The 21072-nt window shown below is 39.5% G+C and overlaps 1 protein-coding gene across 1 annotated transcript in view; it reads right to left on the bottom strand.

Moving 5' to 3' along the window:
* The window catches only part of VWF (von Willebrand factor), a 144121-nt gene that overhangs the window by 71897 nt on the left and 51152 nt on the right, over positions 1 to 21072 (bottom strand). The window contains exons 20-28 of the mRNA XM_027782874.2: positions 16036 to 16139; positions 10946 to 11084; positions 9145 to 9279; positions 5845 to 5991; positions 5051 to 5191; positions 3282 to 3401; positions 2509 to 2665; positions 1745 to 1903; positions 401 to 536 (exon numbers count right to left, since the gene is read on the bottom strand). Of these exons, the coding sequence (XP_027638675.2) occupies positions 401 to 536; positions 1745 to 1903; positions 2509 to 2665; positions 3282 to 3401; positions 5051 to 5191; positions 5845 to 5991; positions 9145 to 9279; positions 10946 to 11084; positions 16036 to 16139 (1238 nt within the window). The remainder of the gene's footprint in view (positions 1 to 400; positions 537 to 1744; positions 1904 to 2508; positions 2666 to 3281; positions 3402 to 5050; positions 5192 to 5844; positions 5992 to 9144; positions 9280 to 10945; positions 11085 to 16035; positions 16140 to 21072) is intronic.

Here is a 21072-nt window from a genome sequence, read left to right as displayed (position 1 = left end):
CAGAAGAGAAGAGTCTGATGGCTTTACCGATGTTGAATCACACCTTACACAAAAAGAAATGGAATATCTGAAGCCAGCAGGGCCACCTACACATGGGAAAAGGCCTTTTTTGAAATAAATTTATGAACTTTACTTGCTTAAATTCAGCTGACATCCTATAACCCCTATTGTCACTGAAAAACTTCAGCTTCAGCTTGTATGTGAATATGTATGTGAATCACATTGTATGTGATTGCATGTGAATAAATATTATTTCTTGACAGAAAAGATGGTTTCCAAGCTTCATCTTCAGTAGTACATTAAAAGTCACGTCCAAAAACGTGTTCACGTGGATGTGCTTCATCTCCCTCCCTTCATCCTACTGAACAGCATGCTGTTTCACTGCATAATCCCATCATACCAAGATTGACAGTGCTGTGGATCCTCTCTGTTCAAAACTATTCTCCTTCCATGCGGGACCTTGACATCTCCAACTGCACACATGGGACAGTCTTCAGAACTGACACAATCCAGGGACAGTTCATCAAGTATTTTCCCTGTTTCAAAACAGCACGGTAGTATAAAGATGCCAGGTTTTATGAATTGCAAAACTAATCATTTACCCTACTATGAAAAACATAAGGCTTCAGAGTTGTGCTCAAGTGTTCTGAATACTGTGCTGTGTTACGGCCACTGCCAGATTGACACAGGGTAATATTTCCTTTCTTCATAACCACTTTTATTTAGATATTGGAAGTGCTTAACTCAGTGCATAACCTGCAATTGCCAGTACCATACAGAAGGGGAATATGTCTTTAGAAGAAAGCATTGAAGAGGACAGGAGAAAATGGCATTTTTTCTTTTTACATATGTATTATTTATTTCTCCCAGTATCCCCTACCATACTCTAATCAGAGATACCAGGGCCCAAAGTAGCTATTTTGGGTCTTAAAATACCTACTTTCTTTGCCTTCATGCCTCCTCATTCTGCCCTTAGGAGCTATTTATTCATCTGAGTCTTCACTCTCCTTTTGGATCTCACTTGTCTTTCACTCTTTCCCTTTCTGTTTGTCTTTCTTCTCTCTCATGCCGTATTTCCCATATTATTCCCTTGCACCTTTCAACAAGATTGTTGTCAGGAACAGTTAAACTGGAAACCCAAGCTCACAGAAGGATGCCTGCTAGGCTCTCTCAGCAGCACGAGAGCCTTGGAGATAGTAAGCAGGTCAAGACAACATGTTTCTGCTACTGCAGTAGTTACGCTGAAGGTGAGCACTTATGAGCATTCAACACAAATTCGTACCCTACTTTAACTACAGCCAACAACCTCTGTTGCTACACAGCCCCTCATCCTCCTGTCTTCCTTTCTTATCACCCCATTCTTATCTGCTCTTGTTTTTGCTGGTAGTATTTCATTCTCCTTTTCTAGGCATCGTTTCATGCCCTTCACCTGGCATGCACAGCACACTGTGCTCAGTTCACAAACTCAGTCCAGGGTGCCTAACGGCCTTCCTCCTTATGCAGTAAGAAACTGCAGTGAAAACATGTCAGTAAGCCTGTTAAGGAATTAACTGCTACATCTAAGTATTTTGCAACCTCCAGCCTTACAAATCTGTGAATCTTTCTGGACTGAAAGACCTCTTTTCATGCAATAGGAACACTTAGGGATAAAAAAAATCCAAAAAACTCTACAGCAATACCAACAAATACCAGAAGCATAGCAGAAAAAAGGTAAGTAATTCCTTAAAGGAAAAGATGGACTTACCTGCAGGACAGTGTACGTGGCATCCTTCCACACACTGCAGAGGACACTCCAAAGGCTGCGGGTGCTGGCACGTTATAGGACAAGCAGGTCCACAGGTATTATATCGCCATTCACATTGATAATCTAATTCCTGTTTATTCAGGTCCTCACAGCTTTGTGCTATGGCAGTAAAAGAATCAGAGGAAAAAATAATCAAAGCAGAGTGTATTCACCATGCCTCTCATTCATGATGCCTCTCAGAACTACACCACCAAATCCAGTCTAAGGGGGACCACACATATACAGAAAAAGAGATTTCCATCTTTAAATTTATTTATTTATTTTGCTATATTATTTTTTACTACATCCAGGGTAGGCCACTTCTTCACACCTGCATCTTTTTTCAAATAATGAAATACTTGCTCTAACCAGAGATACTTGGGTTTGATGAAAAAAATTGGAAAAAAAAAACCAACTAACTTTAAGCTTTAATTAAAAAAATATATGTATATTACAGAAACCATTTCCTCCTCTAGATTTGTTTGCACCACAGACTACTATATCTCCTAATTGAGGGAATGTTTTTTCCAGGTATGCCTCTGAACATAAACAGAAAAGGGACTGGAAATGTCAGTGTGAGCTGCTAGTGCAGTCCCACTAGAGTGAACTTCTCTGGACATAAGTGGGAGCAAAGCTGGATGAGAACAGTCTATCTGAGCCAACAACTTACTGATTAAAAGCTTGAACCTTTTCACCCAATACTTCCTCATCTACCCTGTACTTACGACACAGAGCTGGTGATCTCCAGTGAACAGCAACACCTTTTTGTGCACAGGCATGTGCATAGGCCGCTATAGTGTCACAGAAGCAAGCACAGTCCCCAATAGATTCACAAGCACAAGTGTCATACATGCAAATATCTATGTAGGGCTCAGGATTCACCTACAAAAGAGAAATACGAGGTACAGTACACTCAATGATTCCCTTCATCTCCTTCTTGTAGACATATAACCTTCAGATGATTTGGCTGCTCCATTGGCCAGGAGTTGAAGTGCCAGATAAATCAGTGCAGATCTTTCTGCTAATGCCAGCAAGGACTCAGACTGGGCCATGTTCTCAAAGCTGCTATAGACACCATAGTTTATTGTCCCTTAATATTCCTCATATGGAGTAACTTTATACGATTTTGGGCCGTGTCCCCATACCCTCTTGTGCAGCGGTTTGGGTAGAATGCAGTCTGAATGCCATTACATTAGTTCAGCTACCCCTCCCCTCAAATCTCATCCCTTGTGCTTGACTTCATGTGCCAGTCTCTGGGGACTTGAGCAAAATTTCCCTCAAGCAAAAGTTATTCTGTAGCTTACTACTAGGTGGTATCCTGCATTTTCCCATGAAGCACCAACTACACGACAGGGTCAGAGATGAGAACACCAACTAGTCAGCCTCCCCTAAGTCCTGTATGCTGTCAGCACAACCTTATTTTTCCCCTCAGCTGTCATTAGTGTCAGCACAGATCGTGCAGAATTGAAGAATGTGAAACACACGACACAATACTCACAAGTTTTTTGCATTCTTCAAAGAGATCCCCAGACAAAATGCTGCACGACGTTTCCACCATCACCTGCTTCACTATGTTTCCATTACACAGTGGAGGCATCAAGGTCTGTTCCCGGTTGGGCTTAATATTTTAAGAGACAAGTACACATTGCATTAGCCTTGCCTTCAGGAACTCAGGACTCTTCAGAGTGAAGTAACAGACTCACTAGCCCTAGACAATTTTTCATGACAAAGGAAATTGCTTCTTTGAGTAAAGTTTCAGCCTGTTGTATGACAGGCATAGATCCTGCCACAGCAGAACGCAAAGTAGGTCACCTCCTACATTTTCTCCAGCTCTACCTTGTATGCTGCAGTTTTAACATAGGCATTTTGATTACACGAAGTCCCGTTGTACCAAATATCCATCCTGAAAAATGATCATTCACAGCTCTACAGAAGGCCGTCGAGATTCTCAAATATGACCAGTTCTTCAGCAGACAATACCCAAGGCCACTGCTGAATAAGACTGGCTCAGTAGTCTCTCCTTCTCCCATTGAATTTATCTAAGAACAAGGAGCAGTAGTATTGACACAGCACTTATCACAAAGACAGTCTGCAGGTTCCGTCCTACAGCTATTACACTGAAATGAGAAGTTGCTCATTCCCAGTCATACCCTGCAGTCTCACTCCACATTATCACAACTTCTGTGCTCCAATCAAGTTGTATCAAAAAAGTGATATTCAGCAAGACAATACTGTGGCTATGTCACACTTGCCCATAACTAGCGAGCTAACACAAAAGATTTCATGTGATCAAAAATAAATCATTTGGTTTATGTTCTGATAATGTACATATCTTAAGGAAAGGTCTGAAATAGGCCTTTTTTCCCCCTCTCTGAAAATTTAGCTGAATATTCAAGAGAAAGTTTTCTGTCTTAAAAGCATCATCTGAATAAAATGCTTCATTTTACAAATGTCAAAACAAGTTGCCTTCCAGTTCTTTCCTCTCACCTTTTGGTTTGGAAATACTTTTGCCCAGAATTATCTGTCAGCTCAAGACAAATTTATTATTCAATTTCATTTTTTTAGAACTCTGCATTCGGAAAAGAAGTATACTCTCACATGTAGCATAACTAGTACCCCGTGAAATCCCCTGATCTCTGGCACCCCGGCACAGATAACACTTTCGGATAGCACGTAACCTCCTCTAAAGTCAGAAGCAGTGGCAATATGGTCTTATACGCCCTCCTGTATCTTGCTTTTTCTGTTCAAGCCTCTCCAATCTGAAAGTAATAACTGAATGCTCTTTAAAATAGATCAAGAAGCATATAGAAAGAAATTAATCTGTGCATCCAGTGGTTCATAAACAGACAGACTAAGATTCAGGATACAGAAATTTGGATAGGAAAATACAATTTTTTTATCTGAACTCCCCCTGTCTGGAAATTACAGCTGTTTGGGGTTTTTTATCTAAAAAATGAGCTCTAAAAAATAAGCTCTAAATGAGATTTCCAGTTATACCTGGATTTCATGCATCTGGGCTGGCAAACTCTATGAACAGCCTTTACCGTACAGATTGGCTATTTTAACATTCAACTGAAGCCAGGCAGCGCAGAGGCCTTAAGTGAGTTAATTGATCTTTTATCAGATTTCAAGAAATAGTATTATTTGGCAAAAATGTAGGGGAAGGGGTTCATTTCTCTTTATTTTTATCCTTTCAAACCTCTTTGCCCACTCTTGAGTGATACTGTAACCGGTATTAATTAGTTTTCACAGTCCATTTGCAATTACCTTTTCAACATCAGCACAGTATGGATTAACTTTCCAAGAATTCCCAAAGTCAACTGGATCTACTTCAAGATGTTCATTGCTGCTGGTCAAATCATTGTTTTGGATTCCATCAAAATTTCCACACAGACCACACACTTGATCCTTGCAGGGAAAGAAACACAAAATATATAAATCTTACATCTGTAGACTGGCTTAGGGTTTTGTTAAGGCTTTTTAGCCTAGTGTTTTAATGGCACGAGGCTTAAAAACTGAATTATCCTTGGCCTTGCCAAGTTCACTAAGATAGACATAGTCTCTCTCGGAGAGCATTTAGCTCCTATTCCCATTCTGTTTAGCTGAAAGTAGGACCATACTTTCTCCAAGGACTTCAGGAAGCGAGATGACAGTTCTGATCAGTGGTGCCTGTTGGCTCTATTTGGAGTGCGTGCCCAAATCCCATTTTATTTCTGGAGATGACTGTCCTATTGCCATCATGACTAAATCTGGCTCCTTAGACTGCTCTTCTGGAATACAGAAGAAATCACTCAAGGCATAGCTATTCTGAGGCACCACACATTCATCCCTTCTGTTATAGCTCATCTCCAGTGACCCAGAATTTACCCCTTACAGTTGAACTACTGGGAAAGTAAGCAACCCTTACGGTATTACTAAAAAAAAAAAGCCTTTGTTTTCATGCAAGTACCTAATATTCCATGGAAATCTATCAGCATGTCTGCATAAAAAATGTTATTCCCCAGAGACAGGGTAAAGTCTCTTCTTTAGTGAGAATAAGAAGTAAAGCAAAAAACACTTACTTTGAAATTGCCTTTTAAGATAACTGAGACTCCCATGGCCAGATCCCAGGTCACACTGATGCTTTTGCCCAGTAGAATGATGTAATAACGGCCAGACTTTATGACTTCTAAATCATTGTCATCTTTAGGAGGTATCTTGATGTTTACCTGAACAAAAAAAACCACATTGTGCTATTGACCATGTCTCTAATTGCTATTTCATGTAGGTCACTTACCCAAGTGGGACATGTGCTCATAGGTTAACAGCTATTTCCAAATGTGCTCTTCTTCAAAGAACAGATAATTCCCATACGCTATACAGATGCTCCAGAGCACTTGCTGTAAGCCAGGTATGGGTAAGGGACCGAATACAGGATTGTCTTACGCTGAAAAGTTGCTGTGGATAAATTATTGCCTTAGAAACAACACTTCTGAACAGAAAATTTGAATACAAGTATGGTATTTCCATCTCATTGCATTTCTGTAATTTTGAATGTGGGAAAGTCCCTCGGACTCCCAGGGCATAACATACACTCACCACAAATGCTGATACATAAATCAATGACTGCTAAACAGAAGGAAGGCTGATAAAGAGGACAATTTATATAATATTTAATTTTATATTTTATATATTTATAATATATTATATATATTTATATTATAATTTATTATTATATATATAAGTACTCCCCATTAATGATCAGTTCAGTAATTGGTCAATGGTTCACTGAATAATTATGTTTTATTTTTATTTCATCTTTTTAGGAAACTAATAATTCTGTGTTCCTGAGGAAGGTAGCAACAAAAGGGCTGGCTAGGTTTTAAGTGTAAAATGAGCTGGGCGAACCACATGCATCAGTGACCTCTGAAGGACAAGAGCCTGATCCTGAAGTCAGGAAGGACCTTCTTCCCAACCCAGCTACACCAACAGGAAAAATCTTGACAGATTCCTTTCAGTGTCTTTTCGTTTTTCCATCACTTTCATTGCCCCTGTGTGCCTCTTTCTCTTTCCATCTGGCTGCAAATTCACCGCCTCCAGCTACTAAGAAGGTAAGAGATTAATTTAAAATGCTTTCTTTCACACCATAATCCCCTTTCAATGGAAACTCTAATAGGATTATTAACAACATTTGGAGAGAAAGGTCTGGCACGGCTGTTATTTTAAGCACTATTAATGCATTAACTGAAAACTGCTTACTTGTGGAAGAGGCAGGTGAAAACTTTCAATCAGTACAAATAGTGATTAAAGCAAGAGCAAAAGAGAAGCCCAAAAATCACTCACCCACTCCCTAGTTTGAGAGCAAAATATTTCCTCATCCCACTATTCTTTCTTCCTCAACTCAGTAAAAGCTTAGCACTTTAATTCAATTCTCTTCATCTCTGGTTTATTATCAGAAACCTTTATCCCGAGAGAAGACAGTTCACATCCTACAGGGATTTCCTAAAGAGGGCCTTAGAGCCTTCAGTGTCTTTAGGAAAGAATATATTAAAACATATTTTAGAAACTGAAAGCTTTTTCATCTTCTCCTATGCCCATATTACTATGCAGTCTCGTCACACTCGAACACTTAACTTCTAAATATAGTAGTTACTGTCTTCCCAAACTGAGGCAAAAAATCAGAGAAAAAAGCTGAACTGGGAGGTTGACCTAAAATACAGAATCTCTATGTTTATGGAGGCTTTTTGCCCAACCATGAAGTCATAAACTTTGACCTTGCAAACTGGCAAATTTATTTGCTTCAAAAAAAGCAAAAATGATTTTGTGATATTTTTTTTTTAACATGAGCCAGAACTGTAACATGCAGATACTTCAATTAAGTCCCCATTTACTTAAAAGCTGCTCTCAAAAAAGTAACATCTTAAAAGACTACTGCTTGAAAACATTTTAATGGCAAAAAAAGACTTGATTCTCCAGCTTGCTTCTAAGGATTCTTGTGGGAAAGGAGTGTAGGAAGTCAGGACTGGGTAAGAATTTGCCTAAGGGTCTGCATATATATTTTTTTTTTCCTTGAACTCTCCTTCAGTTGCTGTTATTTCTAAGAAAACCTGCTCTAGATGTGACACTGAGCCTTAAACTTTCTAGAAAGACAGCTACAAATTGTCAAGGATTAGCTCTTGCAGACTTAGCTCTTGCAAGGACATACTCTTCTCAGGAACCAATGTGCTTTGTTGCTGGAGTTGCTGGACTCCTAATCACCGCCTGTCTTTTCTGGCCCTTCTTTAGGTGTCCAAATGCAATCACAGCTTTTCTGAAAGTCTGTCACCTAAAGATTTCAGACAAAGCCTGGCTCTATGGAATGATCCCTGCACTCCTATTCACCCTCACCCAGGCAGGGGATTCTTTACCAGCAGAAATGAAGAATTCATTTGGGCAACCAATATGTCCTATGTTCAATTCTTCCAGCAACCAAAAGCCTACATGGACCATATGCTGTCAAGATGCCCTGCACAGACACCGAATAATGATCATGTTTTAAGTGTTCCTGTCAAGTGTCAGTGGCACCCAGCAATTTGCAGGCTACACAAAACCTGGTACAGCTTTGTCTGCTGCAGAACAAGGCAAACGTAGAGCGGTTTTTTGCAAATCTCTGGTCCAGATGCCAGTTCAGAGCACAGTACTCCTGAAAACGAAGCGATTGAAACACTATGATCCACTGTAGCTCTGTAATGTTTGAACACACAGACGGTCTTAATTGTTACAGTCCTCAAGGCAAAACCTGAACTCTGCTCTTCGGAAAGCTTTTTTCCTGCCATGAAGGGAGACATGGGAAGTGGGAGTGAATCTTGGTCAATTCTTCAAGTGTTTCTTGGTTGGAAAGGGAGAAAAAAGAAGAATCCTGTCATCTAGATTTTCCATCTGACAATTTAACAAGGGAAAGGACAGTTGATATTTGCTTCTGCAGTATCAGCTTGTTAGAGCCATGACTTCTTTTTTTCCTGTGTGGTCAGTCCTTCAGATGGCTAAATTAACTCTCAAGTTTTACTAGTCATAGGACAGTCACTTCTTAGCTCTTCCTTGCACTTAAAGTAGCTTGAAATAGATTTAGACCTCCCATGTTTAGAAAGGACATTCCTCATATGAGCTGACATTGAAGAGCCATCTTATCTGAGATAAATTTGTTGGCATCAAGCAGAAATACCAAAATGGCATTATACCTCTGGGAGCAAAGTGGATAATTATAATCCTGCTCATCTGTTCATTTTATGATTAAGAACCACTGAGCATGAGGTCATTCATGCCTCATCTTACTAAGCAACATCAAATTCTTTTCCCAAAAAAAAAGGGCGGGGGGGGGGGGAAGATAACAGAAGCATACGTACATTTCCATTAAACAACTCTATTTCCCCACTTTCATACAGAATAATAACCCTTTTGGTGCACTTTTCTCCAGTGAAGCCACAGCCTTCATTTGAAATTAGTATCCGGAATGTTCCAGAATCATCCTTGCAGAAATCCTATCAGATGAAAATAAATGAATGAGTCATTAATGTGGAACATTTGAAAAACACATACAGCTCTATGGAGAAAAAGCATAGGATATATGTTGGCATGCCAATTGTTCCTATACTGATTTATTTTGCGCTTAGTGTTGACACTCATGTGGTCCACCCCTTAAAAAGTGAGCCACACTGCCAGTGACACACACACATATGCATATTTTGCAGGGTATCTTTTGGCAGGGAGAATCCATGCTATTACAGTTTCTGTGATATTTTAAAGATGTACAATATGCACAGCATACATTTCAATACACAGATATTGGTTGATTTAACAGTGGAAAACAAGAGTCTGAAGCTTTAATGATAAAATAAATATATCACCTTAGAAGGTTAGGTTAGAAAGAAACTTGCTGCACAGTCCTGAGCAAAAAGTTTTATGCCCATGTTTTCCCACCTGTACATGAATAATAATTACAATGATGTCAACCTATTTCTTGGGGAGCAATTATATAGTTTAATGTATTGATTTTCTTTTAAGTCAAATATTTCTGAGATGCATGGAGAGTTAGTAATATATTTATATGACTCATGACTCTCAGGCCTTTCAGTTTTTTGGCAGGTTGTTTGAGGTTTTTTTCAGTACACGCCTTTAAGAAAAAGATTCTGTCTGTAGGTTGTGTTTGTTATTTGAGGAAAACAGATCTCATTTTCGTTTTAAGTAGTTTTGTAGTACTGTATGCTATTACTGCCCATAAGACTTTTACACAGAGCTCTCACGAGTGTCAGAGTGATCATTCCTCTAAGATAATCCAGCTGGCATCAAGGTGGGAGCATATTTCAAAGACCTAGCCAGAGACAGGTTTATCACACTTTCCTGCCCCAGGAATTCCTCCTCTGCAAGGAGGAATGTGCCTATGAAAACAGTCTGCGGGAAAAATAGTAGCCCACCCAAGAAACATGTCATTGTAACTGCAGAACACTGTTCTGTGGATCCATCTAGGGTTAGCCCAAATTTTCAGGTAAATCCTTCTTCTTTTGCACACAGATTTTTAAATACATGATGATTTGCATCTGTAGATAAGCCTTAACCTTATTTAACTCTAAATTTCTGACTGCTCCCACAAATTGCAGGTTGATATTAGTGTACTGTGCCTTTATCCACCTCTCTTCTTTGCTGGGAAGAAAATCAATATTACCAATGCACTCTACACAGGTTGGTGCATGGAACAGGACAATGACTTTGCCAAAATGAACAAGCAGAGTGTGTTCTGAATGCATTTAGGGAAGGTTCACCAAGCACTCCTTGTCTCAGTCAGACAGTAAGCTATCACTACAGGATAAAGAGGCTAGTGGAGAAGAGGAAAGACTGATTTATGGATATCTATAATCCCTTATTAGAGATGAGATTCAGACAGCTCCCCCCTATACCATGCTGCTATCATATGATTTATGACTGCCAGTTAGACACATGACAACTTAACTCATTTCTATAGAGCACAATGTAACCTTAAAGTTCTCAAGGCATCTTTGAAGTCATTAACAAGCTCTGATCTCCCCTACCACACATCTGGCTTAGTAATTAAGAACATCTTGCTGTGATTTATCCAAATGCTGGACTTCTCTCCTCATGTAAAACACCTTATACATTATCAGACAGCATTGGCATTTGACATGTTCTTACCTGAACTAATACATATTGACAATTTCCTGGAAACTTGTATTTCAATCCATCAAATGTCAAATAATGAGCTGTACCAATAACAGTGCAGGTGCCATCACATGTATTTTTGGTGCATTCCCACTTTCGACCACGGCACACACTGTAACAGAGAAAATGAGTCAGTGACAGCTATCATTATTTCCAATGTATACAATAAGCAAGGGAATGCAAGGTACTTTAGGTGAAGCAAAAGAGAAAAAGTTTCTGCCTCCAGGAGCTCATGATCTGAAGATTGTCCAAAAGACACACAAGTGGCGAAAAGCTACTATTTTGCCTTTTTTCTGGCCTGGGTCAGGGAGTGACCAACTGCAGACCAAACAGGAGCATTGCTCCCCTGTGTGTCTTAACCCAGAGAGCGGCTGCAGCCCTGCAAGGAACCTCTGCAGTTGTCCGTGTGGCTGCCCAGCCTCAGGCATGTCCCCAGCAGATCCCCTCTGTGTTTGGCCTTGAGAAGATACTCACAGAGGGTCCCATGCCTGGGCTGCTGGAATCCTTCTTTAGATAGACTTCCATAACTACGGTACTGTACACTACTGTGCACCAGATTACACCCTCATTAACATAAATTAGCATACATTAGCATTGGGTGCATACATAGATAGAGAGTACGTTAACATGTTAAGTGAATAAGGAATGTGTTTCCCTTTTCCTTACAAGCTGCATGCAGGAATATGTGCTTTTTGAACTTCCCTATTAACAAAAAGAGGCTTGGACAGAACCTGCTAGAATATTTCAATATACTGTTAGTGTTTTATTTTGGATAGCTGCTCTGCTCTGAGTAACCTTTCAGAAAAACAGATTAAGTACTCTCTAAGGACCATTACAGGTTAAGTATGAAGTATAATATCATCAGCCCTGGTTTTATTTGCAATGCTGTCCATTCTTCCCTCATTAAAAGCCAAAATAGTAGTAATTTTAATATCCAACTAATGCCAAAGGACATGCGTTGACTCTAATGATCAGCTTTTGGGACCAAGTAACCAGAACCATAATTCAGTCTGCCCAGTGGCTTTTATTCAGATTATATACTAAAGTACAATACCACCCTTCTCCAAAGAGGTGTCTCTGTTCTTAAATTAAATTAATTCTTCGAGATAGTTTATCTGACCTGGCAGTTGGAGACCTTACCTCACAGTGTGACAACACACATATTATTAGAACTATCTCTTTTTCCTTACATAGGTACACATACACTCTCTGAGGAATGTCCTCAGGTGTGATACCCTGAGGTTCCTGTTGTGATCAAACCAGAACATCTCCCTTGCAGACGAATCCAAGTTTGGCAATATAGAAATAGGACTCCATCTTACACATCTTATGCAACAGGAGATGCAATAAGGCTCCTGATCATGAAAGGAGACACACCAGGGGTTCTCTGCCCATATAGCTTGCAAGGGATGTTGTCAAGGTCACCTCTTAGACTTCCTCACAAGGACAGAATATGCAAGAAAAAAAAAAAAAAAGGACATCCCGACATGCAGAGCAAAACAAGATGGTAACTTGCTTTTTCAGGCGGAGAGGAATTCTGAAGAGCAATCAGGTACAGCATTAAGGCCTTGACACCATTATACTCACACTGCTGTAGCAGCTGTACTACACTGGCATTATTGTACAAAATCAGTGATGCCACGAAGAAAGGGACAGGATTCCTTTTTTTATTATTATTTCACTCCTTTTGCACTTTTTTGCCTGTTGTTTTGTTTTGTTGCTTTAGTTTTCGAATTATTAAAAAAAAAAACCAAACCCACAGAACAAAACAAAAAAAACCCTAAATGGTGACCATCTGAGTGGATATTCAAAATGCAAAGAAAGTCAATCCTCATCTTGGTGTAACTCAGTTGAGTTTAGTGTAACTATACTAGTGTAACAGACAGCAGAAGAAATAGCAGGGCTCCTATCTTTGTGATGACACCAAACCTGCCATATTTGACACCAATTGTTATTAAATTTCTGAGAGTTTCCAAGAACATTTGATCCTTTCATTGCTGTGAATCATAATGATCTCTTACATGGCACCCTGATAAATAAGGCTCAAGGAGGTAAATATACTCATGTTAAAATGAAGGAAAGAGGAAAATTTAGAACTAACGATGAAAAGAGGCTTCAGAGCACACACCCCATCCTCTTGCCCTTTTCCAGAGGTATCCTGGAAAGCCCCAAGCCTTGCTACAGAAGCTGCAGTTATGAAAGGGGATATTTGCCTTGGCATCCATGGGCTTTTGATCAGTGAAATCAATTGATTTGCTAACTAGCAAGAAACCAAGCAATCAAAATAAAAAACAAGGTCAATAGACCATAAACTCTGCTCACTCTTTTGTTTGTTATTAATTTCAAGAAGTTCGAATAGCATCTTACACCATATCTATAATCTAATAATAATCATCATCATCATCTAGTAAGCAATATCTTGCTTGATGTTGGACAAACATTCATGTACTAAATGCTGTATGAATGCAGATGGACACCATCACGGCCCCAGGAATTTTCTAATCAAACTCTATAAGGGCAGGGAAAGGGGAATTCTATCCCTTCTTTACAGATGTAAAAACTCAGGGATAAAAAAACTGAAATACTTTCCCAAGATCAAATTGCTAACCAAAGAAAAACCGGGCACTGAACGAAGTTCTCTAGTAATGCCTTAACCCAAGTGTAAGCATTGTTTAATCTTGATAACACTTCACAGCATAATAATATTGTGCAATACATTTTCTTCAAAGGATGACATTTCAGTAACATGAAACTTATTGCACCCTCTGCTATTAAATCTCTGCTAATAGGTAGAGCAAAACCAAGATTTTGTATATATGTGCACGGACAGATTATAAAGTATGTGGTGTAGCAAAATTCAGATTAGCAAATTTTTGCTGTGTACTGCTTCCTAAATGTTATTCCAAACTTTTCCCTGAGTTCTACAATGAATTCCCAATGCATAGCATAACAAAAGCTTTGCCACTGGCTGAGTCTTGGAGACATTCCGTTGTTCATGAATTAGGGTCTCCCATATGTCAAGTTGAATGTAAACGCCAAATCTGACACCTCTGGCTCATATATTGCGTTTGCAGGTGTTCACATCTGGCTAAGAACAAGTGAGAATGAGAACTCCTGCAACAGCAGTACAAAAAGCAAAAACAAAAGAAAAGGAAGATCTGACCTCCAAAATGCAGACTCTCATTTCTTATTAATTCTCAAAGCAATAGTAATTTCCTATATCACTTTCTAAATGACATTTGACTTGAGATTTGCTGAGAACTACCATGAAACTTTTCGAAGTCACATAGTTCAAAAAAGCCCTAGTGACATTTTTTAAGGGACCTTATTTCCATTTTTACTTTCACAATCAAGAAAAGTGCCTAAAATGAGAGGAAGACTTTTTATCAATGATAGAAAACATGATTTATAACATTTTCTTGACCCTGATATTGAAGAAAATTCTGTGTATTAGAGGAAATGTCACTTACAATGGCATTGCCAGAAGCAAAGGGGCAGTTACAAGAATGAAGCAGCATGGTTATGACTATTTTAAGACTGAAGATTGTAAGAATGACTGAAAATAAAAAGACTGTGCATAGTTGCTATGAAGAATCTTGCAAATTTCACAATCACACCTAGGAGTTTTACACCTTAATGTTCTTTTTTCAATAAAGTTTTCATTGTCTGTTTTTCAGCTGAGTCATTTTTACCTCGATGCAATGTAAGCAGGTTATAGTGTATGTATCTATATAAAAATATCAACTTCATCTTCCTCCCTTCAAACCTACTTTCCCCACATCTAATTATAGTACATGATCCACAATGTAATGTGTAGCTGCAAAGGGAAAAAAAACAGGAAACAAAACACTGGAAGGTCAATATTTCCATAAAAACCCATAAAATCTTATATCCAAGTCTAACTTACACTATTAGGAGCAGTCCCACTAATTTAAAAATACAACACTTGCAACCACTGTTGCTCAGAGATCAATGCACCAAACGAAAACCAAACCAAATGACTCTTTAATGTTGCCAGTTCTCAGATCCAACTCCACCCAGTCACACAGAGAATAACAGAAACGCTGCTTCTTGGGGTGCCACAGAGCTGGCCAGGGACATTCCGGGTAAAAGGAACAAAAGATTCTGAAGTCTAAGTTCAAAGAGAACACAGTTTCCACACTGCTGGTGGCTGGATTTCCTATACCTTGGACTCTTGGAGCTCTGCAGGAAAAAGCCACCATTCCCTCTACATGCACACATGGAGTGCAAAGCACCTCCAGTGCAGCAAGCGTGCTGGGCAGGCAGAAGCCAAGAATTGTCCAGCAGGCGAACACCCTATACCTTATACAAGGCTGTGCTGAGGGCTTCCCTCCACGCAAATCTCGCAGCCCTGCACTTTCTTTTGAACTTAACAGTTCTTTTTCAAGAACCAAACAAGATAGATAGGGATGTGGGTGAAAGACACAGGGCACTTACTCTTTTCTTCTATGAAGATATCACCAACTCCCTCTTTCTGCTCTTTCTCTCTCTTTTGTATTTTTTAAAAGATATCAATTGACTGAGCTCTCATTTGAGATATAAGAGATCAACTTTCTTTCCGCCTGATTCTTCAACATTTTCCTGAAGAGCTCCTGTCATATGATAGCTGCCATATCACACCCCTTCTGCTGATGCATGCTTCTGGCTGAAAAGAACTGATCTGAAGAGCCCCAGACAGCAAAAAAAAGAAGCATGTCAGCAGAGCTTAGTGACAAAGCGCAGGCTCCATTCCTCCCACTGCAGAGGGGCTTCTATATTGTGATTTTGTGTTGCAAAATCAAGGCACAAATCCACTTGCTAGTGCCCACAGATGACCTGCACATACTACCTATTTATAAGGTGCCAGGTACAGTTTGCCCAGTATTGTGCTGGTCTTTATGCAATATGGAAAGGGACTACGCTGGTCTTCGCAATGTGTGTTACTACACTGCAAAACCTGATTTTATATAAAATAGATCTGTTAAATAATTAATTCTTGGTTTTATTAGAAACATGTTCAGTGCCCTAGAGAAAAATGGAAAAATGCCATTCCAGTGGCTCACCAGGTGTTGCAGTCATTAGTCACCATCTCTCCCTTGGCATATTCTCTTCCGTTGTGAAAACACGGGCATCTCTCAGGAGCAACACACTTGCTTTCATGCCGCACCTACAAAACGTACAGTTTGTCAGCATGCATGTCTGTCAGTATGTGCCAGTACGCAGAGAAGTAAGCACAAGAGCATGTGGATAAAGGATAAAGGAAAGGATAGAGGAAATGCTTCAAGCCTACCTATGCTAAGAAAGCTACGGCATCGCTAACATTTTCCCCATTAACACAAATAGGTCTATGGGTACCTAAATCACAGTCTTGCTTCAGGAGCTGAACATCAGCTGAAGATGCTGAGAAAACAGATTAGATTAGAGAAGAATGTCATGATGAGAAAGTCCAATTTGACTAAAACCACGATGCGGTGAAGATAAGATAGGCTAACCTGAATATGAAGAGCAGGTGAATAGCACTTGCTTCTCACACACAACAAACTGACAGATGGCCTACCAGAAAAGCAACCCAATGCAGGGCTCAGCCAGTCTAAAAACTGAAATACGAACACTGACGAGAAGACAAGGAGCCACAGTGCCAGAAGAACCCAAGAGCAAATGCAAATTCTGTGTTATAGACAACAGCCCCCCCACCCCAAACAGCCCCCTTGCCTGTCAACTCCCCTCTGAAAAATGCAGTAGTCACTCATTTTCTTTCAAATTCCTACTTATTGCCTAGAAAGCAGGATAAATATCAGTTCACCTGAGATATTATTCCACTCTCAAAGACTCTGTTGCTGGGAAATGGGTCATTATGTTCTGCCTATGTTTTTTTCTTTTGCAGTTTTACCCTACAGATCTTCGTTTCTCTTTGTATAACAAGAAAACATTTGTCCTGCTTAAACAAACAAAAAAACCCCAAGTAATGCCTTTAGACTATTAAGGGATTTTTTTTCTATTCTTTTCCTCTATTTTTCCCTGTGATTACTCCCTTTCCATTTTGAAGACAGCCAGTTTTAGAGGATCAAACAAAACCAAGGCTGGCTATGCTGTTTTTCACTTGGTCATGGTTCTGCAAAGCCAGAGGTAGATTTGGCTCTGGTTTCATGGAATACCAAAATGGAGACTGCTTCTCCTCCCTCTCATTCAAAAGTCACAAAATATCACCTTCCCACTTTAAACTCTTCCTGTAAATTCATTAAAATAGTTTCTTTTTTACCATTACATACGGGCCAATGAGATCAATGTAGTCTGAACGCCAGGTTAATAAAGTAGAACAGCTCTGCCTTTTCCTATGGGGACCTAGAACTGCCACAGGGAACTACAAAAAAAAAAAAAAAAAAAAGGATTTCACAGCCCAGAGACTCTTCATTCTTATGCAGCTCCGCATGCTCTGGGGCTTATGGAGAGCTACATTATGCCAAATAAACTCACACCGATAGAAGCAAGATGGAAACAAAGAAATGCGTTTCTAGATAATAGAGCTGGGGCTCTGCCTCAGACTTAATGTCCACAAATGACTGGGAGAAAACAGGCCAGGGAAGACCATATGTTTCCAAGGGTGTTTAATTCCTTCCTTCCTTCCTGGTGGCATTCTAGAAAAAAAGCAATGTATGATTTCACGCTCATGGCTGCATTTCTGAAGTTTTCCACTGTGTTCAGCAAGACAGTTCACAAGAGACTTGAGGGCTAGCCTCTAGATACAAAACTTGGGATTAGACATGTGGTTAGTAAAAGAAGGATTAGGGCCTCTCCTACTTGCTTCCTCACACATTGACATGAAGGTAGTCACAGCCTACCCCCAACTCTAGAAACTTAATAGACTGGTATTAGTATTTTCATCACAAACGTATGGCCACCATGAAGCTACAGTGCAACAACTGTTAATCCACTGACAAAGAGAGAAGACTGCCTTGTCTGAACGCCGCAGAGTGGGTGGGTAGGTGGGATTTAGAAAGCTGGACATAAATACCCAAAGTGGACTTTGACCAGAAGATTAATTATTTTTCCTGAAAACCTCAACGGGTTATGATTTTGCTAATTTTAACACACAATCTACTGGTCATATTGACACCACTTCCAAAAGCAGGTATATCTGGCAGCCTGGTGCCACGCTGTGTTACAAGTCTGTTGAGCACAGTACTATGTGGTACTACGAGGCCAGTGGCATTATTCACAAACAGCTGGACTTTCTTTGGAAATCTCTCAATCCATCAATAGAGAGCACTTAATCCAGGAGACCTAACAGTCCTGAGTGCCGGAGGTGATTGGAGGCATCAGTGCTGGGGAGGCAACGACAAGAAAAGACACAGGTCTGTAATGAGAACAGCTGCTGTTTGCACCACCTCACACACTTGTGATGATGCTCCTGAGGGTGCATCCTTGGGATGTGGTTGATTAGATGATGATCCCCCCCCACGTGGAGATATGACAGAAGTGTCCATCATTTCCTTGCTCTGTCTTATCAATTGTTAAGGAAGAACAATATTATAGGTTTCAGAATCTTTAAGATTCTTCTTCCCCAAACTCTGCCTTGATGAGGCTGAATTTTAATCTCTCTTGGTCAACACAACTTTGGTGAGTATCTCACCGTCAAGGAAAGCTCAGATTTTCACTCCGTTCCTTCTGATACACCTGAGGGTATCAGCAGAAAGCCAGCCAAAGGTATGAAGGAGTGTGGGATTAAGTAAAGGAAGTGTGTCAGATTAGAACCCAATAGCCGATATGTTTTAACTAAAACAGCCTGTCACCATTTCTGTGCAGACAAATCAAAAACGTGTTAGGACAGACCACTCAAAGAGTGCTGGTTTAAACTTGATTTTTCTTTCCTGTATTAGCTGTATGCTTCTTATATTTGTTTTATGAAGCACTATCCTTGGGCAGATGCACATACCAGAAAGCTGGTACCCACCTCCTTGTGAAGACTCTGTCGTGTTCTAATATAGGATAAGCCCACACTGAAAAATATACAACAGGAAAATCCTAACAGCATATTAAACTTCTGTTGAAAAAGGTTTGGAAGAAAAAAACCTTCCAAACTTCTCTGATTAAAAGATCAAGGGTTTGGGTAGGGCTGGGGTTTTTTTTCCTCGTTTTTCTACTAACATACCATACTTTTAGAAATAGTTTTATTCCAGCAGTCAGAATACAATAAAATTTTCTGGTTTAATTTTAAACCTCAATTTTGCTTCAGTTGTTGGAAATTGAAAGAAATAAATTTCTAGTTTTGGAGTGTCTGGGTTTTGCGCTTTCTGATTGTTCTGCTTCTCTTTTTCCCCAGAAAGGTGGTTAACACTCCATTTGTATATTTATTAATATTTTCCAATGGGAAAAGCCTGGAGTGCAGTAAACTAATCTGAGAAAGCATATTTTTCCCCACACTTCTGCACATATGTTATGATTTATCTTTTCTGCTTTGCAAAAGGGTGACAAGTATGGAGAATTTCCCACCCTCCAGATGATCAAAGACAGAAAAAGAAGAACTAATTTTCATGAAATATTGAACTTTTTTATTTTAAAGAAATCAAAACAATGTAAAATATTAAGTCAAGAGGAACTGGAAAACTTGTTTTTCAGTTGAAAGAAATAAGGGGGTTTCTGCATTTTCTGACAGGAAATAATCAATTGATTAATTAGTAATTTCTCACCCCAGCAAGTTTTCCAATTCAAAACTAGCCAACTGCATCATGTTCACCAGCAATCCTTGATCTGTTTCTTTGTAATTACTTTTCAGATGTGTAATTCAAAACTGGCAGGCCATTTGCGCACAAAAATCTTAGACTACGGATTCCTCTGTTTAAGAATGATAGCTAAATGATCTGCAGACATCTCTTCATATACATAGAGATAACATTGCACCTAATTACATATTATCTGCTATATATACTTACAAATTGTACTGGAGAGTTTTTTATGTCAACTATTCATCTTTGACTGTTTCCTGATGGTATGAACCATTTTGGAAAAGCAAGAAGATATTTTTTTTCCTACTAAGTTATCCATGGCCATTCATAATTTTTATATACTACTGTACCACAGAAGAAAAAAAAATCTTCACTAAAAAGGCACAGTTTCTTCCAGAGTGAAGATATGTGCAAATATTTATTCCTATAAATGTTCAGTAATCTCTTACTTCCCACAGACATTATTACAAACAGTAGCTCACCTCCCTGAGTGCTTGTAAATTAAGCAGAATTACAGAACATTAATGAGGGAGGCGGACCAGTAAAATAAATACCTTTTTCTGGATCCTTTATTATTCAGCCTTGTGGGCGCAAGTCTGGATAACACAGTGTTTGTGATTTTGCAGAGCTTTCCCTTAGTGTGCCCAGAGTCTTTATGGTAGAGAGAGGCAGGATGGAAAGGAGAACCTGGTCACCACCTCAAATCCTTCAGTCTTTGGCAAATAATACAGGGAGCAAAAAGGCTGAATGCAGAAATAAGGAAAATGCCTCTTCCAAACCATCCTGGTTAGGTACCTATTGGTGATGAGGAGGGAACTGCGCTTTGACAAGAAGCTGGCAGGTCCCGTTGAGCCAGGAATCTAACAAGGCAAAGGGCACCCCCGTAACGAATGCACAGAGCTTGATCCTGTCCTTGCATGGCTGTGGTTACAACCAGATCATCTACGCACTGGCTTCTCCCATCATGGCTTTGACAATTGTGCATCTCACAATTTCTATTCCTTGCCAGACAGAAAGGCAACAAGCAAGCGTAGACTTTTACTGGAAGGTTGAACCATACTGTCATCTAGTGGACAAAGGACTTATTTTACTAGTTTTTTAAAAAAATACTGGGCCCAATTCTTCTATCTAAAACTTGGCAAACCATCTTGTTGAATTCAGTGTTTCACGTCACTGCAAAGCCAACTGAAGTTTCCAATTCCAAAACACTAAAGACTGCTTCTCCTGGCAAGAATTTTATGAAACTTGGAATGATAATGCCAACCTACTGAAAAGGAATACAGAATTCAATACTAAATGTGAAGGTTAATTACTAGGAAGTTGATTTTAGGGAGGTTTCTTTGGGGGTCTCCCCCCCCCCTTTTCTTTTTTTTCTTT

The sequence above is a fragment of the Falco peregrinus genome, chromosome 6, assembly GCF_023634155.1.
Source record: "Falco peregrinus isolate bFalPer1 chromosome 6, bFalPer1.pri, whole genome shotgun sequence".
Lineage (NCBI taxonomy): Eukaryota > Metazoa > Chordata > Aves > Falconiformes > Falconidae > Falco > Falco peregrinus.
The sequence above is the reverse complement of the archived record's forward strand: the minus strand, read 5'-3'. Positions and strand labels throughout refer to the sequence as shown.